The 27,800-nt window shown below is 55.1% G+C and overlaps 1 protein-coding gene across 1 annotated transcript; it reads right to left on the bottom strand.

The window, feature by feature from the left end:
- Positions 1 to 712: 712 nt before the first annotated feature.
- Positions 713 to 27,800, bottom strand: ACE (angiotensin I converting enzyme). The gene is made up of 25 exons (XM_077315819.1): positions 27,526 to 27,800; positions 24,346 to 24,513; positions 23,153 to 23,246; positions 22,440 to 22,583; positions 21,798 to 21,989; positions 20,014 to 20,111; positions 19,248 to 19,420; positions 18,222 to 18,445; positions 17,697 to 17,841; positions 16,794 to 16,892; positions 16,309 to 16,431; positions 15,861 to 16,072; positions 12,634 to 12,770; positions 11,207 to 11,365; positions 10,065 to 10,152; positions 8,325 to 8,468; positions 7,170 to 7,361; positions 6,666 to 6,763; positions 5,640 to 5,812; positions 4,315 to 4,538; positions 3,552 to 3,696; positions 3,071 to 3,169; positions 2,405 to 2,527; positions 2,044 to 2,231; positions 713 to 1,792 (listed from the first exon to the last, which is right to left on the bottom strand). The coding sequence occupies exons 1-25, from the start codon at positions 27,745 to 27,747 to the stop codon at positions 1,596 to 1,598; spliced, it is 3,861 nt and encodes a 1,286-aa protein (XP_077171934.1). The 5' UTR covers positions 27,748 to 27,800; the 3' UTR covers positions 713 to 1,595.

Raw genomic sequence — 27,800 nt, 5'->3', positions numbered from 1 at the left:
CCTTTTGGAAGAAGCAGCCGAGGGAAGGGCCCCACCGGACAGTATTTTGGACAAGCTTCCTATCCTGTGTCTTGCACCTTTAGCGATGGAACAAATCTGAAACACTGTTTTATTTCTCTCTCTCTCTCTCTCTCTCTCTCTCTCTCTCTCTCTCTCTCTCTCTCTCTCTCTCTCTCTGTGATAATGTCATTTTTCTGTTCTCTAATTTTCTGATCCAGTTTTGTTTGTTTTTAAGTATTTTCCTGTATTTCTTGCCTAATCTATCTCGAGTCCCAGCAGTCAGGGAGACAACTTCATTTTATTCCTCTTGCAGTCAGGCTGCCTCCCAGCAGCTCAAGGCCAACAACATCTTAACGGGCAGAGGAGGGGAATGGTTTTTAAAGGTAATAAACACAGGGCTACAAAGAGAGCAAAAACCCGAGGGGACCACAATTACCCTGTGCCAAAGGAGACCTTCTGCTTGACTCTTGGCCAACACAGCTGCTTTGGATCATCAAGCAAGACAAGAGGTCTGCAGTAGAACAGCTGTTTCCCCCCCCCCTTCCTGCAACCTTGAAAAAACTGTTCCCCCAACAGAATACCCAAAGGTCAGCCATTTGAGGGCATCAGTCGTCCTTCTTCATGGCCAAAGCTTTGCTGCTCAGGCAAGACCTCGCTTGTAGCACAGAGGTCTGGGACAGTTCCTTTCCAAAGAAATAGCAGAGTAACAGAATTTGGGGAGATGGTGATTCGTTTTAATTTTCATCGATGCAAATCCAAGCAGCCTTTAATTAACTGCCTGAAGCAAACACACACGCAAGCACACACAAACACCCCCGCCCTCCCCCAGCCTTTGGGGGCCTCTGCAGCATTCCAACTTTGGGACAATCCAGGTAGAAGCAAACCTTTCTGCAAACAAATACAACCACCACGTTGGCAGCCGACTGTATCAGCCACACTCCCTTGCCCATTGTTCTTACGCCCCAATTTAAGCACGGTCCCATTCATCATTCTTTTCCTTCCTTCATTCCTCCCTTCTTTCTTCTTCTTCTTCTTCCATTAATCCAAACATTTCCAAATATTGATGTTTTCTGCTTTGGCTCTTGCATAGTTTAAAAGAATGCCTGCTTGTTTACGAACCGGAGGGGCGAGTTCCTTGTTTTTGTTAGTACATCTGTCCTGCATCTGCAAGGCTGTGGCTCACAGTTGTCGGCACAGGCTGGGTACGTGGCTTCTGTGCATAGAAATACTTCCTGTCTCACAAACTCGGCCAGGCGGTGCCCTCAGCCAGAACCAGCCTGGGAGCTGGACAACTGCTAGGCAGACCTGTGCTGTGTGGATATACACACAGGCACCCTCACAGCCCAGGTATTCCCTCCCTCTCTCATGGGAAGGGAAACACAACAGCCATCGTTTAGATTCACACAAACGACACGCTTTTCTGCATACATTCTTTGAAGGTGTGCACACACTCATGCACACACGCATGCACACTCTCACACGGATCTGGATTTCCACGCCCCTCGGCCTACCAGGGAAACAGCTCCATGGCCAGGGCCCAGCCTCCCAGCCTGCCTGGGCTCAGTCAGAGGGAAGGGAGGCAGACGGCCTCCCACTTATTTTGCCTCCATTTCAAAGTTAGATTTGTAGGGCTGGTTTCTGTCGGAGAAGACCTTGGCCCCCAAGAGGAGCATGGCGACCAAGAGGAACAGCCCAAGGGCAAACAAGACCCAGAGGCCAACTGCGGCAGCGTTGTGGTCCAGCGATATTCCCAGGAAGTGGACTCTGCTGTCCTCTTGCACTTGGCCCGTGTCTGAATGGAGAGAAACAAAGCCTGGGTCTTGGTCATTCATCAGAGCGGATCAATAGTCAATCCACGGGAGGAGAAATAAGCTCCAGTCCTTGGTCTGGGATCCCGCCCAGACCTTGCACACAGCGTGCCGCCTAGCAGGCTGGTCCCTCCGAGGGCGCCATGGCTAACGGAATGTGATTGGCTCTCCCTGCACAGCTCCCACCCCACATCTCTGTCTCTGGGGCATGACCCCATTGCAACGCTTTCAGTACCTGCATAAGGTGTCCAGGTGTATTCGGGCCAGCCCAGGTTTTCGCCGTTTTTCACATTCTCATTAATGAGCCAGGTGGTCAGGGGCTGGAAATAGGTCAGCAGTGCCTCTGCTGACATGTTGGGCTGTTTCGTGATCACCTGCATGACCTCAGGCCATGGCTCACTGTAGCCCAGTTTCATGGCTTCCCTGCAGGAAATACAATCTCTTTGTGAGCGCGCATGAATGCCCACACGACCCCAGGGACAAAGACGAGGCCAATGGCCACCCTGTCCCGCTGCCCAAAGCCTCGGGGAACCCCAGCAGCAGCAGCAAAGGAGCCTTGGGCTCACAGGGAAGAGGCAAGCCCGCCAGCCACTTACCCCAGGATTGCCCCCGCCTCCTGGGACTGGTAGATGTCGCACTTGTGCAAGGGCCCAGCGTGGCCCGCCGCCTGGCACAGGGCTTGGTGGAACTGGAACTGGATGATGAAACTGACAAAGTACCTGGAAGGCAGAGGGCACCCCTTGGCAGCGGCCACTCAGCAGTGCCCAGCAGGGCATTCCCGCCCTCCCTGCGGCTGCGGAGGAGGGCACGGTGCCCGTCCAGCAGGCGGGAAGCAGAGGGCACACTTTGTCCTGGTGAAGTCTCTTGACGCTCTACGATTCCCCAGATGCCTCCAAGCTCTTCCCTTGACCTCAGTGCTCCTGGGAGAGGCCTGCCGCTCCCCACTCTCAGCCTCTGGGTCCCCTCAAAGCTGGCCAGGCTGCCTGTTTCACAGGGACATTTGGTCTACATCTCTCTCACCCCCACCCACCCCCCCCGGAAGATCTGATGACTTCTAATGGGACCACCTCTAAAGTGGAGGCTTTGACCGTAGGAAAACAAATGTTCCAAAAGTCTTAATAACTTTTATGTAGGATGCACTACACCTATGCAGCTATGAACTGGTAGTCCTTGTAGATTAATAAGATAATTTTATGTAAACTGTGCTGGCAAACTGCCACTGGCTGATGTCCAGCCATCATGACGACGAATCCTCTCCTTACCTGACATAAGGAACGTTGGCAGGGACATGGAATTTGGCCCCAGGGTCAAAATCATCTTCGGATCTGGGCACGGGGGGACACAGGCCTTGGTACTTCAATCTAAGTGGGGGGAACCGATCGTTAGTGAAGCCAAAAGCTGACAGAGATGAGCCTCGTCATGACATTTGGCTGGAACCAAAGAGTGGGCACTGCCCAACCTGACCTTCCTGGAAGGCCGCCTTCCCAAGAGAGACCCCTCTGCAGAGCCCTTCCTTCCCCACCTGGAATGCTGGCAGCTCTCCCAGACATTGCCCAGAAGCAGGTGACTTTGCTGTGCTGCAGGAAGACACGCTCTCCGTCCTGAAGCAGCTCACTGGCCCGACAGACCCCACAGGCCCTTGGGGCTTCTCCCTCCCCCCACTGCACCCCAGGCTGGGTGCCCGTGTTCTGCTGGGCTTCTGCAGCCGTGCTGTGCAAGCAGGTCCTGCCCCCAGACACCCACCTGAGGTTCCACCACTGCTGATTGTACTCGTCCTCCTGAATGCGCCCGTCAAAGACTTTCCAGCGCCACTGGTCCATGAGGTAGCCGAAGGGCAGGAAGGCGATCTTGTCCAGAGCGATGCTCAGCAAGTAGTTGATGTCGCTCTCTGGCCAGGAGAAGCAGGAGGAGCCATGGGGGAGGGGGGGGGAGTGGATCATTTGCACAGTTCTATGCTGCCATCTGTTCTCCCCGCCCCCCGCCCCCCAGCTCAGGCTGGCTCACGACATTTCTAGTGCCATCAATTAAAACATTTGCATTATAAAAATAAATCTATTAAAAGGCATCTCCCCAAAGGCATCTCACAGGTGACTGAAGGTTCAGCTTTTATAAATTAAGCCCCGCTGATCTCTCACAGGGTGTCTGTGGTGCGGAGAGGAAGGAAAAGGGGTTTGTAGGCTGTTTTGACAGCCAACATGATACAGTGGCTAAGAACAACAACCTCCAATCTGGAGAGCCACGTTGGATTCCCCACTTCCCCTCCACCTGGGTGACAGAGCTGTTATCACAGAGAAGTTCTCTTAGAGCTCTCAAAGCCCTACCTACCTCACAGGGAGTCTGTGGTGGAAAGAGGAAGGGAAAGGAGTTTGTAAGCTGCTTTGGGACTCCTTTGGGTAGTGAAAAGCAGGGTATAAACCGCCCCCCAGCTCCTCCTCCTCCTCTTGGCCCTGAGGCCCACAACACTCTTGGTCCTCGAGTGTTACTGCGGTGGCCTCACCCTACTCACCTGTGTTGTCTTCTACCCGGTCCAACAGATGGATGCTGTACAGGTGCTTTGGGGTGGACACCGACAAGGCCATGACATCTCCGATGGCTTCGTGGAACCCAGGATTGGCCCCATCGCGGAAGGAGATGGGCTGGTCTTTGTACTGCAGGAAGTACTGCACGTGGCCCATCTCATGATGGACGGTGATCAGATCGTCCATATTCACAACAGTGCACTGCTTAATCCTGAAGAAAGAGGGAAGGAAGGAGCGTGAAGATGACAAGGAAAAGGCACAACTCGCATTCCGCTCATGGGTGCTCCCCTCCTCCAAGTTCACCAGCTGGTCTGCAGCACCCCCAATTGGGAAAGAGCTCCCAGTGGTCAGCAGGCGTGCCATGGAAAGTCCAGAGATGTACAGCCAACAGCTCTAGGTGCAAGCCGCCCCGCATGGGCTGGCTTGTTTCTGGACTTCTGGTTCAGTTCAGAGGCTCAGTTAGAGAGCAGCCCGAACCCCAAATCAAACCAGAACCCTTGTCTGGACTTCCCACTATTGTTCTTTTTGAAGTATCAGTGCACCCCTGTCTTCACAGTGGGACAGACAATGCTCCCCTGAGGCTGTTTCCAACCTTCTCCTCAGGCCAAGGTCCTGCGCCAATGAGGCCCCCCTATACAGCTTGAAAGAGAACCCTGGCAAGATTGAGTTACTGTTGGGTGGGAAGGCCGAAGCCCTGAAGATTGTGGGGATGCCCACTTTTGAAGGAGTCCAGCTGTCTCTCACTATCTCCGTTAAGATCCTAGGGTGATATTGGATCCAGCTCTACTGCCGAAGAAGCAAGCTGATGTAACTACCTCCCCCCCCCAAAAAAAAGATGTTCTACCAGGTCCACTTAGCTCAGAAGATGGGCCCTACAGCCTTGGCTTGGCTGACCTGGCCACATGGATCCATATTATGGATACCCTGCGGTTAGACCACTGGAAGGCACTCTGAAGGGGTCTGCCCTTGAAGACAACTCAGGGACTCCAGCTGGTCTCCAATATTGTTATCCTTGAAATGTTATATCTTGTAACGGGCTTACTGACCGATTGAATCGTTCTATTGCACTTGTCATCTGCCCTGAGCCCCACCGAGAAAGGCAAATTATTAATGAAAATACATAATCAGGAAGTGAGCTTTAAAAATTGCTGGGTATACTGAAAGCAAAGGTGCCACCAGGGGACTTCCCTACCCCCCCCCCCCCGGATAGCCAGGGGGAAAGAGGGGGAAAGAGGGATCCCTTCTGGACAGGAGCCCAGAGAACAGACACCAGGTGAGGGGGACCCATCTCTCCCCAGTCCTGGCGGAGCACCTGAAGTCCTTGCGGTTGTAGAAGTCCCAAGCAGAGGCATGGCAAACCACTTCCCGCCCGTCCGTGGGCTTCTCCAGCATGGACCGGTTCCAGAACTCCGGCGGCATTGGGATGAGGCCCAGGGATCGGAAGAAGCTGTCTGACTCCTCAAACATCTTCTTCGGGGTCCAGCCCTGTGGGGAAGAGGGGCAAACAGGGAAGGCTGCAGAGCAACTGGCGGGAGGGCAAGGCCCAGATGCCCATCTGCCAGGCCATAGGATCAATAGCAATGCTAGCAAGGAGCCCTGACCAGGCCAGCCCCGGCAAGCCTGAACCCATCAGATCGCAGGAGCCAAGCAGGGCCAACCCTGGCGAGGATTTGGAGGGGAGACCTCCAGGGATTTGGGGGGCAGTTCCTCCAAGGAACACGAGGGGGTCATGACATGGAGGCAGGCCACCTTCCAGAGTCCCTCACCTGGCTGCCAGACGAGCCTCAGGCCACCTGGCTACCGTCACACAATAAATAACGACCAGTAAGAACAGCAGGCCAGTGGAGTGAGACCTGCTCACGGAAGCAGTGACGCCGATCTGGGATGACGTTAATTCTCTATTGTGTTTATTGTTTCTTGCACGTGCTAAAACCAGCTTGACTGGACTATGGCCCTCACCAGCGCTTTGGGAGGGGCCATAGTCCAGTCAAGCTGGCTTCAGCAAGTGCATGGGGCCTGGTTGGGACTCTGAAGCATGAGCTGGGCTTCACTAGCGGCTGGCTTCAGGCTCACCAGAACCCGGGGCCAGCCCAGCTCTTCCTGCCATGCACCGAACTCAGAAGCCGGGAAAAGAGCCAGATGTTCTGCTCTGCCCCGCCTTAGTGTGCCCTCCTGGGCAGCTCAAGTCTCCTGTGTCCCTTAAGAGGCGCCACCTTGAAGAGAGCCCAGAGCCCCACTGCTGAGGGGCTCACCTGAGAGAGCTTTGGAAGGGCCCCAGTTAGGCCCCACGAGGGGAAAGAGAACTCGCCAGAATTCACCCACGCCCAGCAGCACCCACCTGGCTTTGCATGGCTGGGGTCGCATCCACTTTGGTAGCGTCAGGATAGGGCATCACAAGCTCAAAAATATTGGACCATGACTGGGCCCACATGTTCCCTAGGAGGGAGCAAAGGAGGACCAGCAGAATCAGAGCCCCGCCCCCAGCATCCCCTTTCTAGGAGGAGAAATGCGGGCTCCAGGGCAAGCTGGGGGCTGCAGGGCAACGGTCCCACCCCCCCTCCTGAATCTGGCACTGCTGCCCTGCAATTGGGCCACTCTGCTCCTGTCCTGGGCGGGGGGAGTGCTTGGGCCGCAGCCAGGGAGTGAAGGCCCCACCCTGCCCACCCACCTGAGGGGCCTGGTTGGCTCCTTCTGCGGGGCCCAGACTCTGAAGGCCCCCCCCCACCGCAATGGGGAAGGCATTCAGGGGGTCTAACCCAAGGGGAGCAGAGGCCTCTAGGCCCCATGGCAGGCTCTGGCTCCAGGGCTCTGGCTGGCCAGGCGCAGAAGGATCGGGGCATACCTAGCAAGTGAGCTGGGATTGGGCCTCTGAGGTTGATGTGCTCAGCACCGTATCTCTTGTAGAGTGCCCTGCGCACGTAGGCGTGCAAGTTGAGGTACAACGGCTGAAGCTGCTGCCAGATCCTCTCCAGGTCGGCTTCAAAGGTGGGGGTTTCATACAGAGATCTCCAGAAAGCACCAGTGTCTGGGTGTCCTGCAGGGACAAGAACATCAGAGACTTTTGGCAGGGACCCCTGGACCACTTTAAAGACCCCCGCTGAAGCCCCTCCCCTCCCCAAACCCTGCCCACCCCCAAATCTCTGGGGATGTCCTCACCTGGGGAAGGCCCTTTCTGCCAGCATCAGGGTCAGAAAGAAAGCTGTCGCTGACCCTTGCCTGGAGAGCGACCCCCCTCTAGCGTTTCCACAGAATGAGTGAGAGGACTATGGAACTCTGCAGCTCCTCTCTCTTGGTACACACTCTCTGCGACCTTCACGTAGATCGTCACTGTGACTATCCCAACATGGGAGGGCAAAGTTATTGGGGATGAGGCCTGAGGCTGCGGGAAGTCACAGCCAGGGATAAGTACCATAGAGAAATTCGGTGCAGTTTAGATTCAGCCCAGAATGATCTAGGCATGTCCAAATCACCCCAAACCCAGCGTCTAAAAGGGGGGGAGCAAAAAGGCACAGGGAATTGCTTGGGTCTATTGTGGCAGCTTCAGGTGGGTCTGCAGGGTATACATTTAATGACCCCGCCGGACAGCTGATCCTCAGTCCTCCAAATCAAAACTGATGGGATTTGCAATTTGGCTCAGATCCACCCGAAAATACTAGCATCAGCCTTGCTATGAGTATTTTCAGGCTAATCTGGACTGATTCACCCATCCCCCAGTGTGACTTGGCTCAGGCCTCCTGCTGGGTTGGTGGCCAAGGTAAGCAGCTGACCTCTGGGTCCCAACCGACTCTCCTGTCTGCCAGAATCTCTCTTGGCTGTTCGGCAGGAGTGCCCCCAAATGGCGGCCTGGGGTGAGCAGGCTGCCTTCAGGGCCCCCCTCGAGTGCCTTTGCCCGAGGGCCAGAGCAGGTGGCAGCAGACTGCCATGGTGGTGCCCCTCCGTCTGGGGCCGAGCCCCCAAGGCCTGGGCCTGGGCCTGAGCCATCCCTCCTCAGGTTTACCATTCAGCCGGGCAGCCTTGTTGCTCAGACTGACGTATCTCTTGTAATCACTGCGGATTTTCTTCCCTGATGCATCCCGCCAGCCCTTCCAGGCGTTGAGGAGTTCGGTGTAGTCCCTGGACTGGGCCATGATGTCTGTAAGGTCTAGGCAAGGAACAAGCATCGGCACAACTCATATCTCAGGCGGGATATTGTACCTTCTCCTTGGCCCCCATTCCCTCCTTCTTCAGCTCTTGCCAGTCTCCGCCTGGGGGCACTTCTCCACCCGGGCTGCAGCGTCCCCTCCCTTCCTGCCAATCCTTTATTTCGCTGAAATTCCTCTGGACACCCGAAATTCGAACACTCTCCCCCGTGACGTTTTCCTCATTTCTTCATAAAGGGAAATAAATGGTCTTCCTTCCCCCATCCTAAACCTAATTAACATCCCTATTCATTATCACACGAAGCCAGATTTTATTTAGCCATTTTTCTTTCATGGGTAATTAAGCACTTTCCCAGTATTTGATACTTTGATGATTAACATTTTAGCAGAACCAATCACAAAGCTAATTAACCTTCTAACACTGCCTCTTAAAATGATGTCAGAAACCCACTTGGGATGCAAAGCCAAGAGCCATGGCCCCTCCTGTCAAGGGCAGCCTCAGTGCCCTAACACACCAGCCCCGGGTCAAAATGTCCACAGCCGGCAGGCACTGCTCACCCAATCAGGCATACGTAAGGAGAAGAAGAAGAGCCGGGCTTTATATCCTGCTTTTCACTGCCCAAAGGACACTCAAAACGGCTTGCATTTGCCTTCCCTTCGTCTCCTCACAACAGGCATCCTGGGAAGTAGGTGGGGCTGAGGGAGCGCTAAAAGAACTGCTCTGTGAGAGCAGCTCTAACAGGACTGTGACAAGCCCAGGGTCACCTGGCCGGCTGCATGTGGAGGAGCGGGGCTCTCCAGATTAGAAGCTGCCACTCTCACCCTCTCCACCATGCTGGCCCTGCATCCTACACCATTCTAGCCTTCCATTCCGCTGAGCCCAAATCTGCTCCTTGTTTGCAGCACGGCTTGGCAGTACAGGTGCCTCGGGATAGCAGCCAGAGTAGGGAAATACCTGGAGATTTTAAGGGTGGAGCCTGGGGAGAGTGGCACAGAGGTCTCTGTGGTCTGGATATCAAGAATAGTAGCAGGGGATCTCCTGGCACCTCCTGGAGGTTGGCAACCCTGCACAGGGCTCAGAGTCCATCCATCTCTTCAACGGTTACAGTTAAGTCTACCTAAATTGCATCCAGACTGAAAGCCATATTCATGATCAAGATGGCCTTTTTGGAAATGTTTCCATCAGAATCCATTTATAATTGGCACTCCAAGGCCAGAGAGGCCCAGCGGTGGTTGGCCCTTGCTTGCCTGCACAGCACAACCCTGCTGGAGGGGGACTCATCTCTCCGCTCCCAGCCACCCCCTGCAGCCAGCTGGACTTTTTCCCATTTCATGCAGCATCCTCTCCCCACCCCCAGCAAAGCTGACTCCCCAGATTAGAGTCTGGCCAGAGGGAAACACGCTTCGAACAGCAGGATGCTGGTAGGCAGGGCGGAAAGCGGCCAGCCCCGCGTGGACCCCCTGCCAAGCATGGATTTGCAGACTGACTCCTGCCCCAGCCCTGGCCCACCCTCCTGGCGACTCATAATCACAAAGCGTCTCCAAGAAGGTCCATGGCCCCGGGAACAGGGGTAGGGGGAGCTCTGGAGGGGACCTACCAGGATCCAGGGCCTTGCAAACATTTCCTCTGTCGCAGACTTTGGCAATACTGTAAGTCGTCTCCATGTCTGAGAGGAGCTGATTATACTGAAAAAAGATGACTTACAGTTATTTTGCTCAGAGGGTAAAACTGGCCCTTCCATCTTATCCCTCCTGGTTCCACATCACCTCCCTGACCTTAAGGCCTTCATTAGACATTTGACAGCATATGTATTTTGTGCGTCTGAAGTGTTAGATACAGGCAGAGGGGTGTCTCTGTGTGCGTGTGCGTGTGTGTGTGGGGGGCTTCTTGAGGTATCTGGGGTCCTGATCACACATGACTTCAGTTGTGCTGACTTGTGCTTGCAAACCAGCTGGCCATCAAGGCAGATCTTGTCTCCTTCCCACCCGCTACCATGTAGCTCTGCATGACGCAGCAGAAGCGACCCCAAGTCCCAGGAGAAGCAACCCAAAGTCCCAGAACCACTGGACTTCTGCCTTCTCTCCCCTTGAGGACCACCAAGTTTCATGCAAAAGGGGTTCCTCCTTCCAGGACTTCACAAGTCCTCCTTTGCATGACGCTGCATGTGAATGAACGTTGGCAGCAATCTCTAAATATGTTGCATTGCGTTCCGAAAGCCAGTCTTTCTTTTTGTTATGTACACAACATCTGATATTGTTCCCTGCTGTGGACTGAAATGGCTCCACTGAAGTCGTTTCATCCAGGGAAATCTAGAACTGAGCCATTCCTTCCCTCCCTCCCTCAATGAATGCCACTAACAGACTCGCCTGGAATTTCAGGGGTGGTCATTAAACACTAGCCTGCCCATAGTCTGTTGGGGAAGCAAATCCATGTAACTGAACCCCAGAGTACTCGGTTAGGGAGGGTGGCAAAAAGGGGGAGGAAGTATTGAACGCTCCCCTCCCTGCCCACTACACCTGTGCCCTAAATCTTCCCTCCAAAGAGCCTTTTCCCGAGAAAGGGGGAAGCTGTCTCTTTGTTTGCGTGTGTTTGTATCCCACTGATAAGTCCCTTGAAGGCTCAGGATCAAACGGAATGGATCAAGGAAACAGAAAGGGGGTAACCAAGGAAATGTTCTAATTTCAGAAAGCGGATCTTCCAGTCTCCCGGGGGGCTACTCCCACCCTGCCTGTCGCTCACCTGCTTCAGCTCCTCCTCTGACAGGGCGGCCCGCTCGATGTCACTCAGCTTCTTTAGGATGCGCTTGATGTGGGGGTCCTGGAAGTCCGTTGTGTCAAACTGCCGGGCCTGCAGGCCGTACTTGAGCGTGTGGTTTGACATTTCCAAATTCTTTGCTAACTTCAGGACACATGTGGAGAAGGGACAGGTTAGCAAAAGACAGCTCCCCTTATTCTGGGGGCTTCGTGCCACCAGCTGGGGGCAGTGGTAAAGAGCTGCGGCTTCTAATCTGGTTTGATTCCCTGCTCCTCCTACACCTGCAGCCAGCTGGGTGGCCTTGGGCCAATCACAGTCCTGTCAGAGCTGTTCTCACAGAGCAGTCTCTCTCAGCTTCACCTCCCGCACAGGGTGTTTGCTGTGAGGAGTGGAAGGGAAGGTGAATGGAAGCTCTTTTAAGACTCCTCTGGGCAGTGAAAAGCAGAGTATAAGAACCAACTCTTCTTCTTCTTCTTCTTCTAAAACCACATCCCAGTAAAAACAAAAGCAACAGGCAGATTGTGAGTGGGTGAACAGGGAGGGTTGTGTCCCTGCTTGAGCTTGACTCTTGTGGCCCTTTCTGGCCTGTTCAGGGAAATGCCGATTGCCACTTTGGGATTGGGAGACAAACTTCTTCCAGGCCAGATTGGCTAAGGATTCTGGTTTTTTTGAGGGGGGGGCATTGTTTGGGCATGGAATTGGGGTCATTGTGGGTAAGTAGGTAGTTGTGGGTTTCTTGGATTCTGAAGGGGGCTGGATTAGATGACCCCAGAGATCCCTTCCAACTCTATGATTCTATAAAGCTGCCTTCTATCAAGCCAGTCCTGTGATCCCTCTCACCAGCTGCGGCCTTCTGCCTGAGACTTGGCCTGCTGGCTCATTTTGCACATGTTGGATAATGCACTTTAAAAGCAGATTGTCATGTTTTGCACAGGAAAGTTCAGCTTCAGCATCATCCAACATGTGCAGAATGGCTGGTAGGAGAACCTTGAGCTGGAGTGGCCAGAGGTGGGACTGGGGGATTTCTCCTTGCCCATTATACAGTCCCCTTGTGAGCCAGGCCCAAACCCAACAAAATTGTCTACCTTGCAGATTTCCAATAATCCCCCAGCTTCAGGCAGTTTCCAGCAGTGGTGTGACTGCCGCACACGTCTTTGTGTCTCTTAGGAGGCTGACGTGAGAGTCCATCCCAGAGGTGTGTGTGTGGGGGGGGGGGGAACAGATCCCACAGAGGCCTTTTTAGGTCAAAACACTTTAGGGGGGCTGGCATCTTGGGGCCTCAGAAACCTTCTCCCCAAAGGCTGCCCATGGCTGAAGCAGATGAGCTTCCCCCTGCCTTGGGCTCAGAAAACAGAGCTGAGAAGCTTCCTGCTCCGCTTGTTCCACCCCTGGGAGTGCCAAGAAGGTCCTACCATGATATCTTTGTTGTAGTCTGTGATGTTGACATTGTATGCCCAGGAGGCCTCTGTGTAAGTGTTCCAGACGCCTTCGGCTGTGCGGTTGTACTCCGTCAAGAACTCTCGGGCCGCGGCTTCATCCGCTATTTTATCTGGAAAAGGGGAGAGGGGGGATAGAGCACTTAGGGGGTTTCCTTTCCCCAGGTGGCCTAGGATGGCAAGGCCTGTGGTTTGGTTCTCTGGAAGCGTGCTTCTAGGGTCTCAGTTGGCTGTCTTGGTGGGAACCCAAACACCCTTTCTAGCAAAAAGGGACATCTGCTTGCTGTGGGGATCCAGTGAGGAAGCCAAGGGGCTCAGTGGGGCTCAGAGGATGGCTTTCCTTGCCCAGTCATTCCCTTAGGGCCAACCCAGCCCCAGAGCAGAGAGCTCCCTCGACCCACCTGAGCCAGCTTCATCCCTGGGCATTTCAGTGCCCTTAAAGAGGAAGAGGAGGAGCCAGCAGAGGTGGGGCAAGGGGCTCATGCAGAGGAGAAAAGGAGCCCCCAGTGAGGAAGGCAACACTCTAGAACACACACACCCCCCATCACTATGCAACAGCCTCCCGATGGACCTGTGTGACATCAGGAGAAGGAGCCACAGCCAGAGGAGAGAGAGGCGCTCTCGTAGGGGGTGAATGAGGGCTCCGGCCACTTGTCACACTGCAAAGCAGCAAGCATTTCCTAAAAGCTGCCTGGGACCTGCTCCCAGGGCCATTCCCTAAGGGAGGGTCCCTCTGTCCAGGGGGGCTTGGGCCTGGCATACGGAGAGGCAGAAAGCCAGGCTGTGCTTCAGGGTCTGAAAGGAAAGTCAATGGACAGGCATCCGCAGAACTGGGGGCCCCGCCCTTGCCTCAATGGAGGCTCTTGTTTGGCACGCGGGCTTTGCTTTAAAAACCAACAGAGTCCAATAATCTCAACCTTAAACCCACGCAATGGCCAGAATACGCCCACCATGTAGTTATTTCAGGATGTGTATATGCCCGACCACGATCACTCAGGGCTGGTTGGGTTTGGGGGGGATACCACAGATATCTCTTCCTTGGAACAGGACAGCTCAGATTTCTTCCTTTTTTTTTTTTTTTTTTTGCAGAATATTAACACAAGATCAGTGGGGTGTCTTAAAGCATTAATCCCAAACGAAAACAGTACTGTTGTTCAAATTAACTATGCATCTGATCTTTCTCTTTGGCCTGGTCCCAGAACATCAATGTTTGGACACATAAACACCATAAACCAGTGGTTCTCCATAAATTAACTTTTTAATCATGTAATATACCAGCATCTGTTATACAGAGGAGAATCTGAGAAATTATGTATTATATATCTCACGTTGAGTGCTAGGCAAAACAGGATGGCATTTCTGTATTATTAAGCAGGAAATGACAAGAAACAAAATTAGGACATAAAAAACACCCTAGCCAAGCGAGACGATTTATTTGTACAGGCCAACATATCATATAGGAAGATGACACAGATCTTGGGCATTCACCCTTCCGCAAGACCCTTGGGCCTGAAGGTGGCCGGCCAGCTCTGGATGGGAGGCTGCCTTCCTGCTCACTGGGTACCACTTGGTTATAGCCCAGGAGGAGAAATCTCAGAACGGCCGCTTTATTCTCAGGATGGGGGGAGCAGAAAACTATTCCCTCTGCAGGCTCTCAGCAACCACTGCAAATGGGAAGAAATTACTGCCTAAAATCCCCCCCCCCCCATTCAGAAGGACTGATTTCATCCCTTTGCTTCTTTTCTCTACCTCCTGGCAGACCAATAGCGTGGCTGGTTGCATCGCCCTCCAGGCAGCCTATCAGAACAGCCCACTGCAGCAAGGAGAGCCCCTGTTGGTGGGGTGCAGGTTTTGGACAGCCATGCTAGCACCCCTCCCCACCCACCCCCGAATCCAACTACCTTGAGTTCAGAATCCGTGGCAAATAAAAAGGACCCCATTTGTTGAACGACTGCTACGTGTGTTGTAAAGACGATATACCTATCTGTGTCTTCCAGGATAACCTCCCCCCCCCACAAAAAGACCCTGACAGGCCGTCCTGCAGGGAAAAGCACGCGTCTCCAAGGGCCGGTGAGCCTGGCCGGGCTGGACGCCCCTGGTTGCTGCCCCGGAAGGTAGGGAAGGAGACCCCTGGTCAGGAAGGGCTTCCTTTAGTGGTCATAACCCAGGGTCATCAGGCCAGCGTGCTCTCTGCCCAACTGTCAGTGGAGCTCACCCACCCGTGGCACCCAAGGCAGGCCTGAAATGGGTCCAAGGAGCCCTGAGCAGGAAAGATGGAGGGACTACGAGAGAACAAGGTCCCGAGTTCAGAAGCTCACTTGCTGTTATTGCATATGTCACTCGTGCCTCCGTATGTTCCTTTTGTTTCTACCCAGGCAGCCACTCAACAGGGACAGACGTACAGTTTCCACCTGCCCAGGGAAAATGCCCTGTTCCTTAAACAGAGACTGAACCGTCCCGCCATGCAATGGAAACCTTCAGCTGCCCAAGTTCCACACGTTATGATCCTCTTAAGGAGAGGGGAATCTTTTTTTCTCCAGACCTGTTGGCAACCCTACTTCACATCACTACTGATGCCTGATTAACCCTGCAGCCTGCGGACAGATGGGGCAGAAAGGGGGAGGAGGAGGAGGAGGAGGAGTCATGAGCCCTGAACAGAGGATGGGAGGGAGGGAGGCGCTTGCTGGCCACAGTCCTGGAGGTGAGGGGCAGCCAATCCGTACAAGGATCCCCTCCCTTGATTTCCAGCTTGATAGGGCAAAATCCCAGCTGAGTTTGGGACTCAGAGCCTGAGGGCTTTCCCCTTGTTGCAACCCAGTCGGGGAGGCCTCTGCTGAGCCTCACCAGCCCCCCACTGCTTTCTCTGCAGCCTTCTGCGTTCTGCCCCAGAGCGCTGCCAGACCTCACCCCGGCCGCTCCTCTACGGCAGGGCTGCTCCGCCAGGGTGGTGTGTCTCCAAGGCCCGTGTTTGTCTTTGCCCGGCTCCCGAGAGCCACCCCGCCCTGCCTGGGACCCCTCAGTGAGGATGCTCTGCTGTGGCCCCCCTGCGGCGGGCCCGAGGGACCCTGCCAGAGCCCCCCGGAGGACTCCTCCTTGCCCGGCTGCGGCGGCCCTTCTGGGGCAGCCACGCTGCCGGGGCTCTGCTGGCATCTGTGGGCTGCTGCTGCCGGGCCGAGGGAGGGGGCTGCCCCGTCAAGATTTACCGATGCCTTCTGGGTATCCCTCTGGGATCGGAGGACGCCACTCAAAGTCTGGCCAGCCCCGCGTTTCATTCCTCTGGTCGTTCTGCTGCTTCAGCCACCGAGTCAGAGGGCTGAAGTAGTCCAGCAGGGCAGTTGCGTTCATGTGGTTCGTGCCGGTGAGCTGCTGGAGAATATCCTGCCACCGCTGCGAAGACCCCGCCCTCAGTGCCTCACTGCAAGGGAAGAGACCGGGAGGAAGGCTCACAGGAGGGGCCCCTCCTCACCAACTTCCAGCCTGCCGGCATGGCCTTGCTTGCACGCTGGACTCAGTAGCAAGCATTAATGGCTGGGAGGGCTTTGTGCGTTCTTGCTCCACTAATAGTTCTGGGGGGCTCCTCGTGTGGATGGCTGCTCCAGGTGTGTGTGTGTTTGTGGGGGGGGGGCTGCTCGGGGCTCTTAGATCCCTTACCTGAGCTTACTTCCAGCTTCTCTGGACTGGTAGATGTCGCAGGTGTGGAGAGGCCCGGTGTGGTTGGCCGCCTGGCAGAGGGCCTCATGGAACTGGAACTGCAGGATGAAGCTGACAAAGTACCTGCCCAAGAGGAAACCAGGCTCCTGTGGCAGCAGCAGGAGAAGAGAGGCCCCCGCCACTGCCTCCAGAATCAGCGCAGGCAGGCTCTGAAGCCCAAGAGCCCATGTCCCGGCAGGCCCCGATCCTCCAAGCCAGAGAGAGCACAATTTGGGTGAAGGCAGAGAGTGGACGGGGAGGCCTGCGGAGCAGTGGCTGGTGCCAAATAGTTTCTGGGCCAGTTCCCACCCTCCTGCACAAGGCTGCAGCCTCTGCCCTACACGGGCCCCCCACGGCATCTCCGACCCACCTCCTAGGAACCCTAAAGACACTCCTGGGGAAAGCCCCCGTGCCAGCCGAGGCCACCCCCTCGCGGTTACCAGTACCTGATGTAAGGTGTGTTGCCAGGAATGTGGAATTTGGCACCAGGGTCAAACTGCGTCTCATTTCTTGCTACTGGAGGACAAATCCCCTGGTATTTTGTTCTGGAGAAAGAAGAGGCAGGGACTGCTTTATAAATGCCCCAGTCTGAAACAGGACCGCAGTGCGCAGGGAGGGGGTCAGCTTATTTAACTGCTCAGAAACGTTTATGCCGCCTTTTCAGGAACCTGCTTCAGGTAGATCACATTAAAACAATGCAACAAAACCATAAGAGCCTTAAAATGACATCCTTAAAAATAGGCCAGAGACTAGAATGGGTCATCAAAGAAAGAGGACCAAAAAGCAAGGAGCAGTCTGAGTCCCCCTCCTGTGTTCTGGCACCTTAAAGGTAAAGGTAAAGGTATCCCTTGTGCAAGCACCGAGTCATGTCTGACCCTTGGGGTGACGCCCTCCAGCGTTTTCATGGCAGACTCAATACGGGGTGGTTTGCCAGTGCCTTCCCCAGTCATTACCGTTTACCCCCCAGCAAGCTGGGTACTCATTTTACCGACCTCGGAAGGATGAAAGGCTAAGTCAACCTTGAGCCGGCTGCTGGGATCGAACTCCCAACCTCATGGGCAGACAGCTTCAGACAGCATGTCGCTGCCTTACCACTCTGCGCCACAAGAAGCTCTATTCTCTGGCACCTTACCCTGTGCCAAGTACACCCAAACACCCACGATTATTTGCCCCACCCAGAAAAAACCCGACAAAGGGTTGTTTGACCTTCCAGAAAGAAGAGCAGTTTGGGGAGGGATGGGGGGGCCAGGGCCCTGGGAAAGGAGGGCCTCCCCTCTCACTGTGCCGGAGTCCTGATCCGCCCCTTCCCCACCATGCCGTGCGCGGGAGGCTGCGCAGGAGGGACTTGCCTGAGATACCACCAGTCGTAGTTGTAGCGGCTCGGCGGGGTGCGCCCGCTGAAGACGTTCCACCGCCACTGGTCTATCAGGTAGCCGAAGGGAAGGAAGGCGATCTTCTCCAGGGCCATTTTCAGCAGGTAGTTGATATCGCTCTCTGCAAGGAAAGGAGAGGCCTGCTAGGGGAAGGGTCCTGGCGTGGGGCAGAAGCGGAAAAGCTGACCGGGCCAAGCCCCTCTTTGCTCTGGTGCCGCAGGGTAAGAGCAACAGCCGGCAGAGCCAACGGCTGCCGAGGAGGCCAGCCTCTCCGGCCTGCCCAAAGGAGACAGCCGCTCAACCCACTCCTCCAGCCCTATGGGGGACGCTTAGCCCAGGCAGGAGGGGGGGTTCCGGGGTCTGGCCCAGGATCTTCTTCTATCCCTTCAGCTCCGGAATGAGACAAGCCTGGAAGTGACCGATTTCCCCCATAACCTGATCCTTGAGACCCCCTCGTTTTCCCACCCCTCACGGCCCCCAGCCTCAGCTTCTTCTCCCGACCTGGGTCCTCGGTGACCTCGCTGAGCAGCCCGATCTTCTTCAGGTGGCTGGGGGTGGAGACAGACAAGCTCATGACGTCGCCTATGGCTTCGTGGAAGCCCGGGTTGGCGCCACTGCGGAAGGTGACCGGCTGGTCCTTGTACTGCAGATAGTATTCCACGTGTCCCATCTCGTGATGGACGGTGAAGAGCTGCTCCATGGTCACTGTGGTGCACTGCTTGATCCTGCAGGACACAGAGGGAGGAGTCAGGCGGCCGACAAGCCTGGCTGAACAGGCAGGGACATCGGGCCCAGCTTCAGGGCGGCCTGCCATTGCCTTAAGGCCAACTGCCCATCTCTCAGGTGGACGGCCAGGCTGGCCTGTCTTCGCAGAGCAGATAAGTCATTGATATGCACGCGCCATCTTCAGGTTAAAGGAGGAAAACGTTTATTTATGGAAGGACATTTCTGACAGTGCAGAGGAGAGATAGGATACGGGGGGTGGCCCGTGTGGGAGAACCATGGGATGGGGAGGCAGATTCGTCTCCAATCTTGACTTTTTCATTTCCTTTACATACAAGGTCCCCCCCCCCGCCCAAGAGCTGAACCCAAACCAAGGATAACCTTAAAAGCTTCCTGTAAAGCCCTTGAATCGGTTGAAGGCCTTCATCATGCCGTGTGCTGACTCAGGGCTCACCCTCTGCCCAGCCATGTGGACGTGTCATTCCCCTTCCATTGTGTCTGAGGACCAAGGGGCAGGGAAAATGGCACAGATGTGGGTGGGACTGGCCCCTCCACACAGCACACAGGTATGCTGGGACGGCATCATTTCCGCAAGGCCATAACCAACTAGATCCAAAAGAGGATGGGAAAAGCTTTGCAGGTGAATTATCGCAAGACAACAACATACAGATGTTCAAAAAAATCCTGTTGCAGGTAGAAGCCAACCTGGTAAAATGACCAAAGATTGAATTGAGAGCCGAGGGAGAGACTCAGCACCAGCATGCCGTTTAACAACCCTTGGGTCCCTTTCCACAGCCGTTGCACCTGAAGTCTTTGCGGTTGTAGAAGTCCCACGCTGATGCATGGCAGACAACTTCCCGCCCGTCCGTGGGCTTCTCCAGCATGGAGCCCTTCCAGAATTCAAGTGGCATTCCCAGCAGGCCGAGGGACTCGAAGAACTCCTCCGACACCCGGAACATGTGCGTGGCATTCCAGTTCTAGGGAAGGCAAGGATCCACAGGCCGCATGAAGCAGGGCCCACTGCTCCTGGAGCCCAGCTCCTAGCCCCTCCCAGCATCTGGCAATAGAGATGGGCCTTTGTCCCTTGGCCAGGGGGCTGGCATCTCAGCTCTCCCGCCAGGGAGACCGCAGGCCCTCTGCATTACTCTTGTTCCCATGGGGGAAATGATGCAAAGGCAGGGCTCTCCTGCACGCAGACAGGATCTTGGGATGAGCACGTAGCAGACAGAGATGGCAGCCAAACATTTCCCACCATGCTGCAATGCAGCTGTAGCTCATTTGCATGCCTTTAATTAAACAGGAGTTCTGCAGCACCTAAAGACTAAGAGCCTTTATTTCAGCATTCTGTGAGTCAGAGCTGAGTTAATGAGATGCGTGGCCTTAATTAAGCTGCCAGGGGATTGCTATAAAACTGCCTTGTGTCCCACTGGTGTGTGTGGGGGGGGAGGGGGGAGCCAGACAGCGAGCAATGGGGCCGTGGTTTCCTTCTTGAGGCCCTGGAGCCCCGCCCAGGTGGCCAGGATCCCCCCCCCCCCCGCAAGGAGGAGGTTTGCTCCAGAGAGGGCCTTACTTTTTGCCTCATTGTCTCGGTGACATCGAGATTGGGCTTGTTGGAGAACGGGATCATCATGTCGTAAATGTTGTTCCACTGCTGGGCCCACATGTTGCCTGCAAGGAGACAAGGAATAAAGAGTCAACCTCAAACACACAAAGCTACACACATCAAAGAAGTGGGCATACAAAGGATCATATGGAAGTCACCAAGGACAATTGACAAAATATCTCCTCGCAGTCAGCAACCAAGTGCCTACACAGCTCCCCACAGGGCCCAGGAGCTCAGCCTGTTTCGCATCCGCTTCTGCGGGGGAATAGACAGAGGAGCAGATAAGGTCTTTATTTGAACATTCGGGACCAAAGGCCTTGTTGCCTGCCTGTGCTGCACGCATGCACTTCGACTAAGGACACATCCGGCCTTATAGATATAGATAGGGAATCCTTCACTGGATGACAGATGTCAAGTTTCTCCAGCCACAAAGATTATTACTGCATGGAGACAAAGCAGCACAGCTCAGCTCCGAGAAGAACCAGAACCAGAACGGCAGCAAGAAGGCCGGGCGAGCCCTCCAGACAGGCATCTCGGCAGGCTCCTCTGTTTGGGGCGCAGAATAAGGACCGTTAGAACTGTCTTGCTGGCCCCACAAGTGGAGGGGCGAGCCGAGAGCTCAAGGCACGGAGCGCTGCAGAGTCCAGCCGGCTTGTGTGGGGCTAACAAGAGGCAAAGTGACAGACTCTTTAAGGTAGGTTAAGTTTTCTGTGATCCTTCTAAATGGCAGCGTTTTGTTTCTCTCCCGACAGCCGTGCAGGAGATCCTGCCACAGACAGCTGTTCTGAGCTGATAATCAAAGGAAGGGACATGGGGATCTTGGCTGGGGGGGGGGCTGGCTGGGGAGGGGCTTGGCGGCTTGGCTTCACGCAGCCACAAAAGGAACAGAACAGATCCCATTTCTACCAGGCCCATGGCAAGGGCCACCAAGTCCCGTGGCACCAGGGAGATGAACGAGTTGACGGTGGCAGAAAATTTGGGGACCATAAAACCCAACTGATGACAGTTAGGACCTCCAAAGGGGGAATGTCTGTATTCATGTTAACATTGTATAACTATTTAATTGCACAGTTTTAAAAGGCCTTTAGGGCTTAAAAACATATATCCAGGCCATAGGTTATTGCAGAACTGTATCCTATGCACTATATGAATGAAGCACCAGACCAACGTGTTTTGGCCCTTATAGGGCCTTCTTCAAAGGACTGGTTTTCACCCACACCGGTTCTTAATGCATCTAAAATATGTCCAGCAGCCAATAAAAGCTCCAAAGGAAGAGCCTGTAAAACGGAGAGGGAGGGAACACAGAGTGCTTGCCATGGAGTCTCAGGCCAAGGGGAAGGCCAGCCCCAGCTGGCGTTGGCAGGGAAACGGCCAGGTGTTCTGGAGCAGGCAGGCTCCCTGAAGCAGAAGCCTGAAGCCAAACCAGCCCTCGGGCCTTGTGGCTTTCCCGTCGCGGGAACTGCCCAGACTGCTCAGGAGGACTTGCTTCCCTTTGGGATCGGGGCCTCCCAAGAAAAGCCCCCCCCCCCCAAGCCCGGGGATTGTGGCTTCAAAGGCCAGTCCTAATCGCCCCCTGCAACAGCCACACCGGAAGCTGAACCGGTAATGTCCGTTGTTTCAGGCAGGACAGCTCCTGAGCGCGGCACACGACAACAGGCAGCCCAGAGTCTCACCTTCAGAAAGGAGTTCTCCTGTCAGTTTGAGCAGGGGCTTCACCCCCCAATGCAGCCCCCCCCCCCGTTCCATCTTACCCAATAAGTGGGCGGGAATGGGGCCTTGCAGGTTGATGTATTTCGAGCCGTATCGCTCATACAATTTCCTCCTGACGAAAGCATGAAGATTTAGGTAGAGTTCCTCCAGCTGGTGGTAAAGTTCCTCCAGATCATCCTCAAAGGTGGGTGAATCATACCAGGAGCGCCAGTAATCCCCGGTGTCCTTGAATCCTGGGAGAAAGGGAAGAAGAGCTTTTTCTGCACCCTGCTTTTCCTCTTCCCACAACAGGCATCCTGTGAGGTAGGTGGGGTGGAGAGAGCTCTCAGAGAACTGCTCTTCAAGGACGGCTCTCAGAGAACTGTGAGTGGCCCAAGGTCACCCAGCTGGCTGCATGTGAAGGAGGAGTGGCAAATCAAGCCTGAAGACGTGTGCTTCACACAAAGGCTGACACCTTCAAGAAAACTCTGTTGTTCTTCAAGGTGCCCCTCGACTCAAAGTTTGGTCTGCTGCTTCAGAGCAGTATGGATGTCCACCTGGCTCTTTCTCATGGCCTGACTAGTCTCCCATCCATGCATTCTTCTTTTTCCCTACATAAACTGAAAAGCCCCCAAAGCAGATTGCCCAGTGTGTGAGCAGCCACTCCCCGCACCCAGTCCCAATCCATGCTCAGAATTGCTCACCATCCATTTGGTAGGCCTCATTGCTTAGCACGACGAAATCCTCATACTTGGACCTCAGAGGGATGCCGGCTGCATTGTGCCAGCCCTCCCAGGCATAGAGCAGTTTCTTGTAACTGCGGGAGGTGGCCATGATGTCGGTTATCTCTGAGAAGCGGGGGAAGAAAATGGTCACCGAAAAGGGCCCCAGAACCTCCCCCACGTCCCACCAATCGTCTGATGGAGCTCAAATAAGGAGAGGAGGCAGTTAAGAAATCTGGAGAGGGAACTCCCACACTGCCTCGTCCTGTTTTCAGAAATGCTCCTTCCTGCCCCTGCAAAATGTCCTCTCTCAGACTGAGAGGGGTTCAGAGGCTCGTGACATGATGACCCTTCCCCTCCTGCATATTGCCGAGTGCACGGCATGGCCAGTTCGTGGCTGCTACTCCACTCCCTGATTTTGCCCTGGAGTGAGACGTCTCCTTGCTTCTCATCAGGGCACAAATTAAACAGAGCCAATCCCAAGGATTTCAACACAGAAAACCCACCGGATTGGGCTGTTGCTTGTTTTGAGCAAGACTTTCCCAGAAAAGCCAATGGCAACAGTCGTCCCTGGCGAGAAAAATGGCTAATGGTTCAAGTCCAGCCTCGTATAGAAGCCTCCGGGGCATTCCCAGGATCAGGAGGAACCTAAAGGCACATGAACAGACTGGGGGAGACCGGAAAGTTCATCTTACCTGGATCGAGGGCCCAGCAGTTGGAGTCCTGGTTTGGTGGGCATACCTTCGCAGTTGAATAGAGGCTGTCCATCTCACTCAAGATGGTGTTGTACTAGGAAGGCAAGAGAGGACGTGCAGGCTGCCGTCACAAGACTCCCAGGTCTGCCCAAGAACTACTCTCCCGTCGTCTGAGGGGGAAAGGCCCCGCCAGCAGCCTAACGAGGGCTCCTAGGACAGCCACTCCAAACACGCTCAGTTTGCAAAAGACAATCAGAGTCCAGCAGGGGCACCTTTAAGACCAGCAAAGATTTATCCAAGGCAGGAGCTTTCCAGTGCCAGCCCTCTTCCTCAGACTAAGAACTGACCATCATAGCAGTAGGAATAGATAAGCAGAAGTTGACCTTGTGACCTTAGTAAACTGTGTCAGAGCATCCAAAAACAGCCACATGATAACTCTCTGTCAAACCAGTTTGCAAAGGAATGTCCTTTCTCCCAGAAGAGAGACGTCAACCTCTCTGAGGAAGGAGAGTCCATCTTGGGCCCATCTTGTTTGTTAGCCCCGGGGGAAAAGATCCCACCCGGTTTGTGCTGCTGTGGGTCCAAGAAAATCACCTGGCTACCCTCCCCATGGATCAAAGGCAGGCCCTTGACTGCTTACGCCTTCTGTTTAGGGCTACATTATTCGGGCCTTTTATGAACATGAGCCTGATCTCCACGTTCTCAAGAAGGGACCTTCCACCACCACCTAGAGGCAAACAGAAGGTGCTCTTCCCCACATGGGGCTCCCTTTGTGGTCCTCCCCCAGGCTGCCTCTCTTCACTTTCTTATGTGCTGGGTAAAGGACAAACTTGCCAACTGTAATCTGTATCCGGCTGGAATAATATCCGAAAATGCCGACTGGCCAAATGCACTCCCTTAGCTAGGAGAGAAATCCATGCCGGAAAGATGTGGGCTGAGAAGAGGTGATCTTCCCGAGAGAGAGGTGTGGCTGGGGGTGTCTCCTGAGCAGGATGAGACCCCCTGACCTCTCGCACACCAGCTCATCTGGCTCCCAGCGGAAAAGCTGGATCAGAGGGTGTGTGGCTGACGGACACAACCTGCACGTCTTCAGAACCGCCTCAGAGCATCAGCCAGAACCTGCTGCTTGGTGCCCTCCACTCACAACTTCAATACTCACTGCCCCCCCCTCCCAACCCCCAATGCAGACCAACCTGCTGCCGTTTATCCACAGGTAAATTAGAAGGCCCCAGTGTCTGGACAGAGCGGATGATTTTCCTCAGCTGAGGATCAGTGAAGTTCTGCCATATGGCCCCAAAGCTGCCCTTTGCTTGCTTTCCCCATGCTTCTACGAACTCCTGCTCCTCCAAAGAGGCCTCCACCTGCAACAAAACAACACAGTTACACTTTTCTTCGGGACAGGTGGTCATAGCACCTGATAAATGTTTGACCAATTTAAAACATGATGATGATGATGTCAGTCGTGTCTGACCCTCGGCGATTCTACAGGAAAGTTTTCGCCATAAGTTTCCGTCAATGAGTGCTTCTTTCAGTTGGCTCATGGTCATCCCTAGATCGGCTTTGATCGTGTCGAGCCAGCGGATCCTTTGGCGACCACGTTTCCTTTTGCCGCTGACCATGCCGAGCATTGAGGATTTTTCTAGCAAGTTTGATCGCATGATGTGTCCAAAGTAAGTGAGCTTCAGCCGTAACATCTTCCCTTCTAATGACATTGTTGGTTTGCTCCTCTCTTGCTGGGAACTGTGGCTGTCCAGGGTATTCGCAGCCTTCGTCTCCAACTCCATAATTCGAAGGCATCTGTTCTCCTCCCGTCTCCCTTCTTCAGGGTCCAGCTTTCGCATCCATGGGTTGTTATGGGGAAGACAACGGCGCTGACTAGCTGGCACTTTGAACTGAGGCTGATATCCTCACTCTTCCACATTCAGTTCATGCCTAACATTGTGTTCCGGCCCAGTGTTATTCGCCGTTTGATTTCACGGCTGCATCCACCACTCTGAGTGATCATAGAGCCAAGAAAGTTGAAATCATCAATACATTCAATGTTCTTGTTGCCAGTTGTTGTCATGATCTTGGTCTTTTGAAATTTGATATTTTAAATGGATATTCAATATATATATATATATATATATATATATATATATATATATATATATATATATATATATATATATATATATATATATATATATATATATCTTAAATATTAACTTAACTATTAACTCCCACGCCTTCCGGGGCTGCCAGGGAGCCTGGCTGAGGAAGCCGGCCAGCCTGTGGTTTTCAAAGCCAGAGACAAGCAGGGTGGTCTGGTGCTGCCTCCTCTGCCCAGTGGCCTTGGGAGACCTTGGTGCTTCCCCTTCCACCCCTTCCCCGCCAGGGCCAGCCCTGCGTCGCTTCTGAGGCCTGCAGAGATCGAGCTGGCCGGGGGAAGGAGACACCCTGCCGTGCACTTGGCCTGCCCAAGAGTTCTCCGGCAGGAGGGCTGAGGTGCTGGAGGGGCGTGCTGGGGAATGCAAGCCTGGTGTCAGGCAAGGGAAGATACGAGGAGGAGGGCAGCCACGAGGGAACACACCCAGGACCATTCACAGGGAGCCTGTCCGTCCACTCCCAGCAGTGTCTTGGGGTAAGCGGGAGCCGGGGGGGCGGGGGCCTGGATCGCATGAACAGGGACGCTAGCAAGAAGCTGTGCTCCAGTTTGGGAAGCAGCCCAGGCCTTTTCCCTGAGGGCCAGAGGCAACTGCCCACCTGTGGGCTTTTCGTCCCCAGCAGGCCTCTGGCCCAAGGAGCACCGGGCTTTGAGGGAGGGCAGCTGTCCCATGGAAGCCTAGAAGAGCCAGGAGGTCAGGAGAGGAGGAAGTGCTGAAAGTTCCCCCCCCCCGCCCCCGCCCCCGACTCTACTGAAGTGCTTGGGGGAGGGGCTGGGAGAGGATCTCTTGCCCCACAGAGATCCTCTTGCCCCAAAGACATGATGATGATGATGATGATGATGATGATCCTGGTGGGGAGAGAACTGGACACAACTGGCCAGATGCTGAGCCAGTCCAGGTGGAAAGGGGCTTTCCAGGAACCAACAGAAAGCCAGTCTGGTCTGCAGCCAGCAGGAGAAGGAGGCAGGGTGGCATTGCAGCTGAGCCCTGGGGACAGCCAGATGAAGCACCTGGGGAAGGGGCTGGGGTGGGAATTCTCCCTTTTGCCAACCTTCTGAGCTGGGATACAAGCAAAACTGAGGTGGACATCCTCACTAAGGAGGAGGAGGAGGAGGAGGTGCCGTGGCAGGGCTCCTCTCAGAGGAAGTCCTGCCATGCCACCATGTGCAGATCCTGCGGTCTGTGCCTAAGCGGGCAGAGGAAAGGGGCCACCAGGCATGGTCTTTTTGGACTTCCACACCGCATCGGACAGCCAGGTGCCGAGCCAAAGCCTCCCACGGAAACTCCGCCGCCACGGGCCCAGAGGGCTCGGTCTTGTTATGTGCTGATAAAGAGCCAAAGAAGATCTGTGGACCTGCGATACCCAGATGCCCTTTCTCCTGCGGGGCTAAGGCTGCTGTGGCACAGGGAGGGAGCTCACACTGCAAGGACCCAGGGAAGCAGGGAGGCTTGCCCCTTGCATAAGGACATGGGGGGGGGCTCATGTGAGCCCCCAGAGTGCCAAGTGAGAGACTGGGCTAGGCAGTTACGAACACTGGCCATGCAGTGACCCTCCTTGTGGGAAGTTGGAATAATGTCTCTGGAAGAGACCCCTGTTCTTGCTTCTTATTGGCTCCACTCAACTGCTACAACAAGACTGAGTCAGATCCAGCCCTGGATGCGGACCCCCCACCATACCCATTTGGGTGGGCTGGAAAGACCAGTCTCCATGGAGTCATTGTTGCCTCCCTAGTGGGGGGAGAACTGGACACATCAGGCCCTTTTGCTCCTGTTTAAAGCCTAGCCCTGTGCAAACAGCCGGGCTGGCCTTCTCCAAGGTCCCCCTGGGACAGTGACCAGGCTCCGGGACGCTTTCCTCCTCCGCTCCCGAGGGACAAGCTGGCTGCTCCTGGCGGAGGGAGGCAAGAGGGACATCTCCCAGCTGGCCGGGGGCACGAGAACCAGCCCCTCCACAGCAGGCAGGCGAGGCGAGGCGGGCTTCATCCCCAAAGAAGGCCAGCCCGGAAAGCGGGGTCCAGCGCCCACAAACTGGGGGGCAGGAGGCGGCGCTTGCCTCCCTTTGGGCGCCAAGAGCCGTGTCCTGCCTCCAGCCAGCCCGCGGACAGCTCCCTGCCGGGTCAGGAGGCAGGCCACGGCGATGGGCGCCGCACGCACGCACGCAGGCAGGCAGGTGGGCAGGTGGGCAGGTGGGCGGACGGGGCGGGCGGGCGGGCGGGGGGCGCGTACCTGGCGCTGGGCGTTGTCGGCGGTGAGGTTGGTGTTGTACGCCCAGCTGGCGGCCACGCTGGCGAAGAAGACGGCCTCGGCGCTGGCGTTGTAGGCGGCCGCGAAGTCCTGCGCGCCCGACTCGGTGCCCGTGGGGGTCGGCGGCGGCTGCCAGGCGCGGCCCGGCCCGCTCGACGCCTCCAGCAGCAGCGGCAGCAGCAGCAGCACCACCACGGGCGGCATCTCAGGGAGCTCTGGCGCTCGCCGGGACGCCGCCGGGAAGGGCAGCCCCGCAG

The sequence above is a fragment of the Paroedura picta genome, chromosome 16, assembly GCF_049243985.1.
Source record: "Paroedura picta isolate Pp20150507F chromosome 16, Ppicta_v3.0, whole genome shotgun sequence".
In the NCBI taxonomy this organism is placed as follows: domain Eukaryota; kingdom Metazoa; phylum Chordata; class Lepidosauria; order Squamata; family Gekkonidae; genus Paroedura; species Paroedura picta.
Note: the sequence above shows the minus strand (reverse complement) of the source record. Positions and strands in the feature narration are given on the sequence as shown.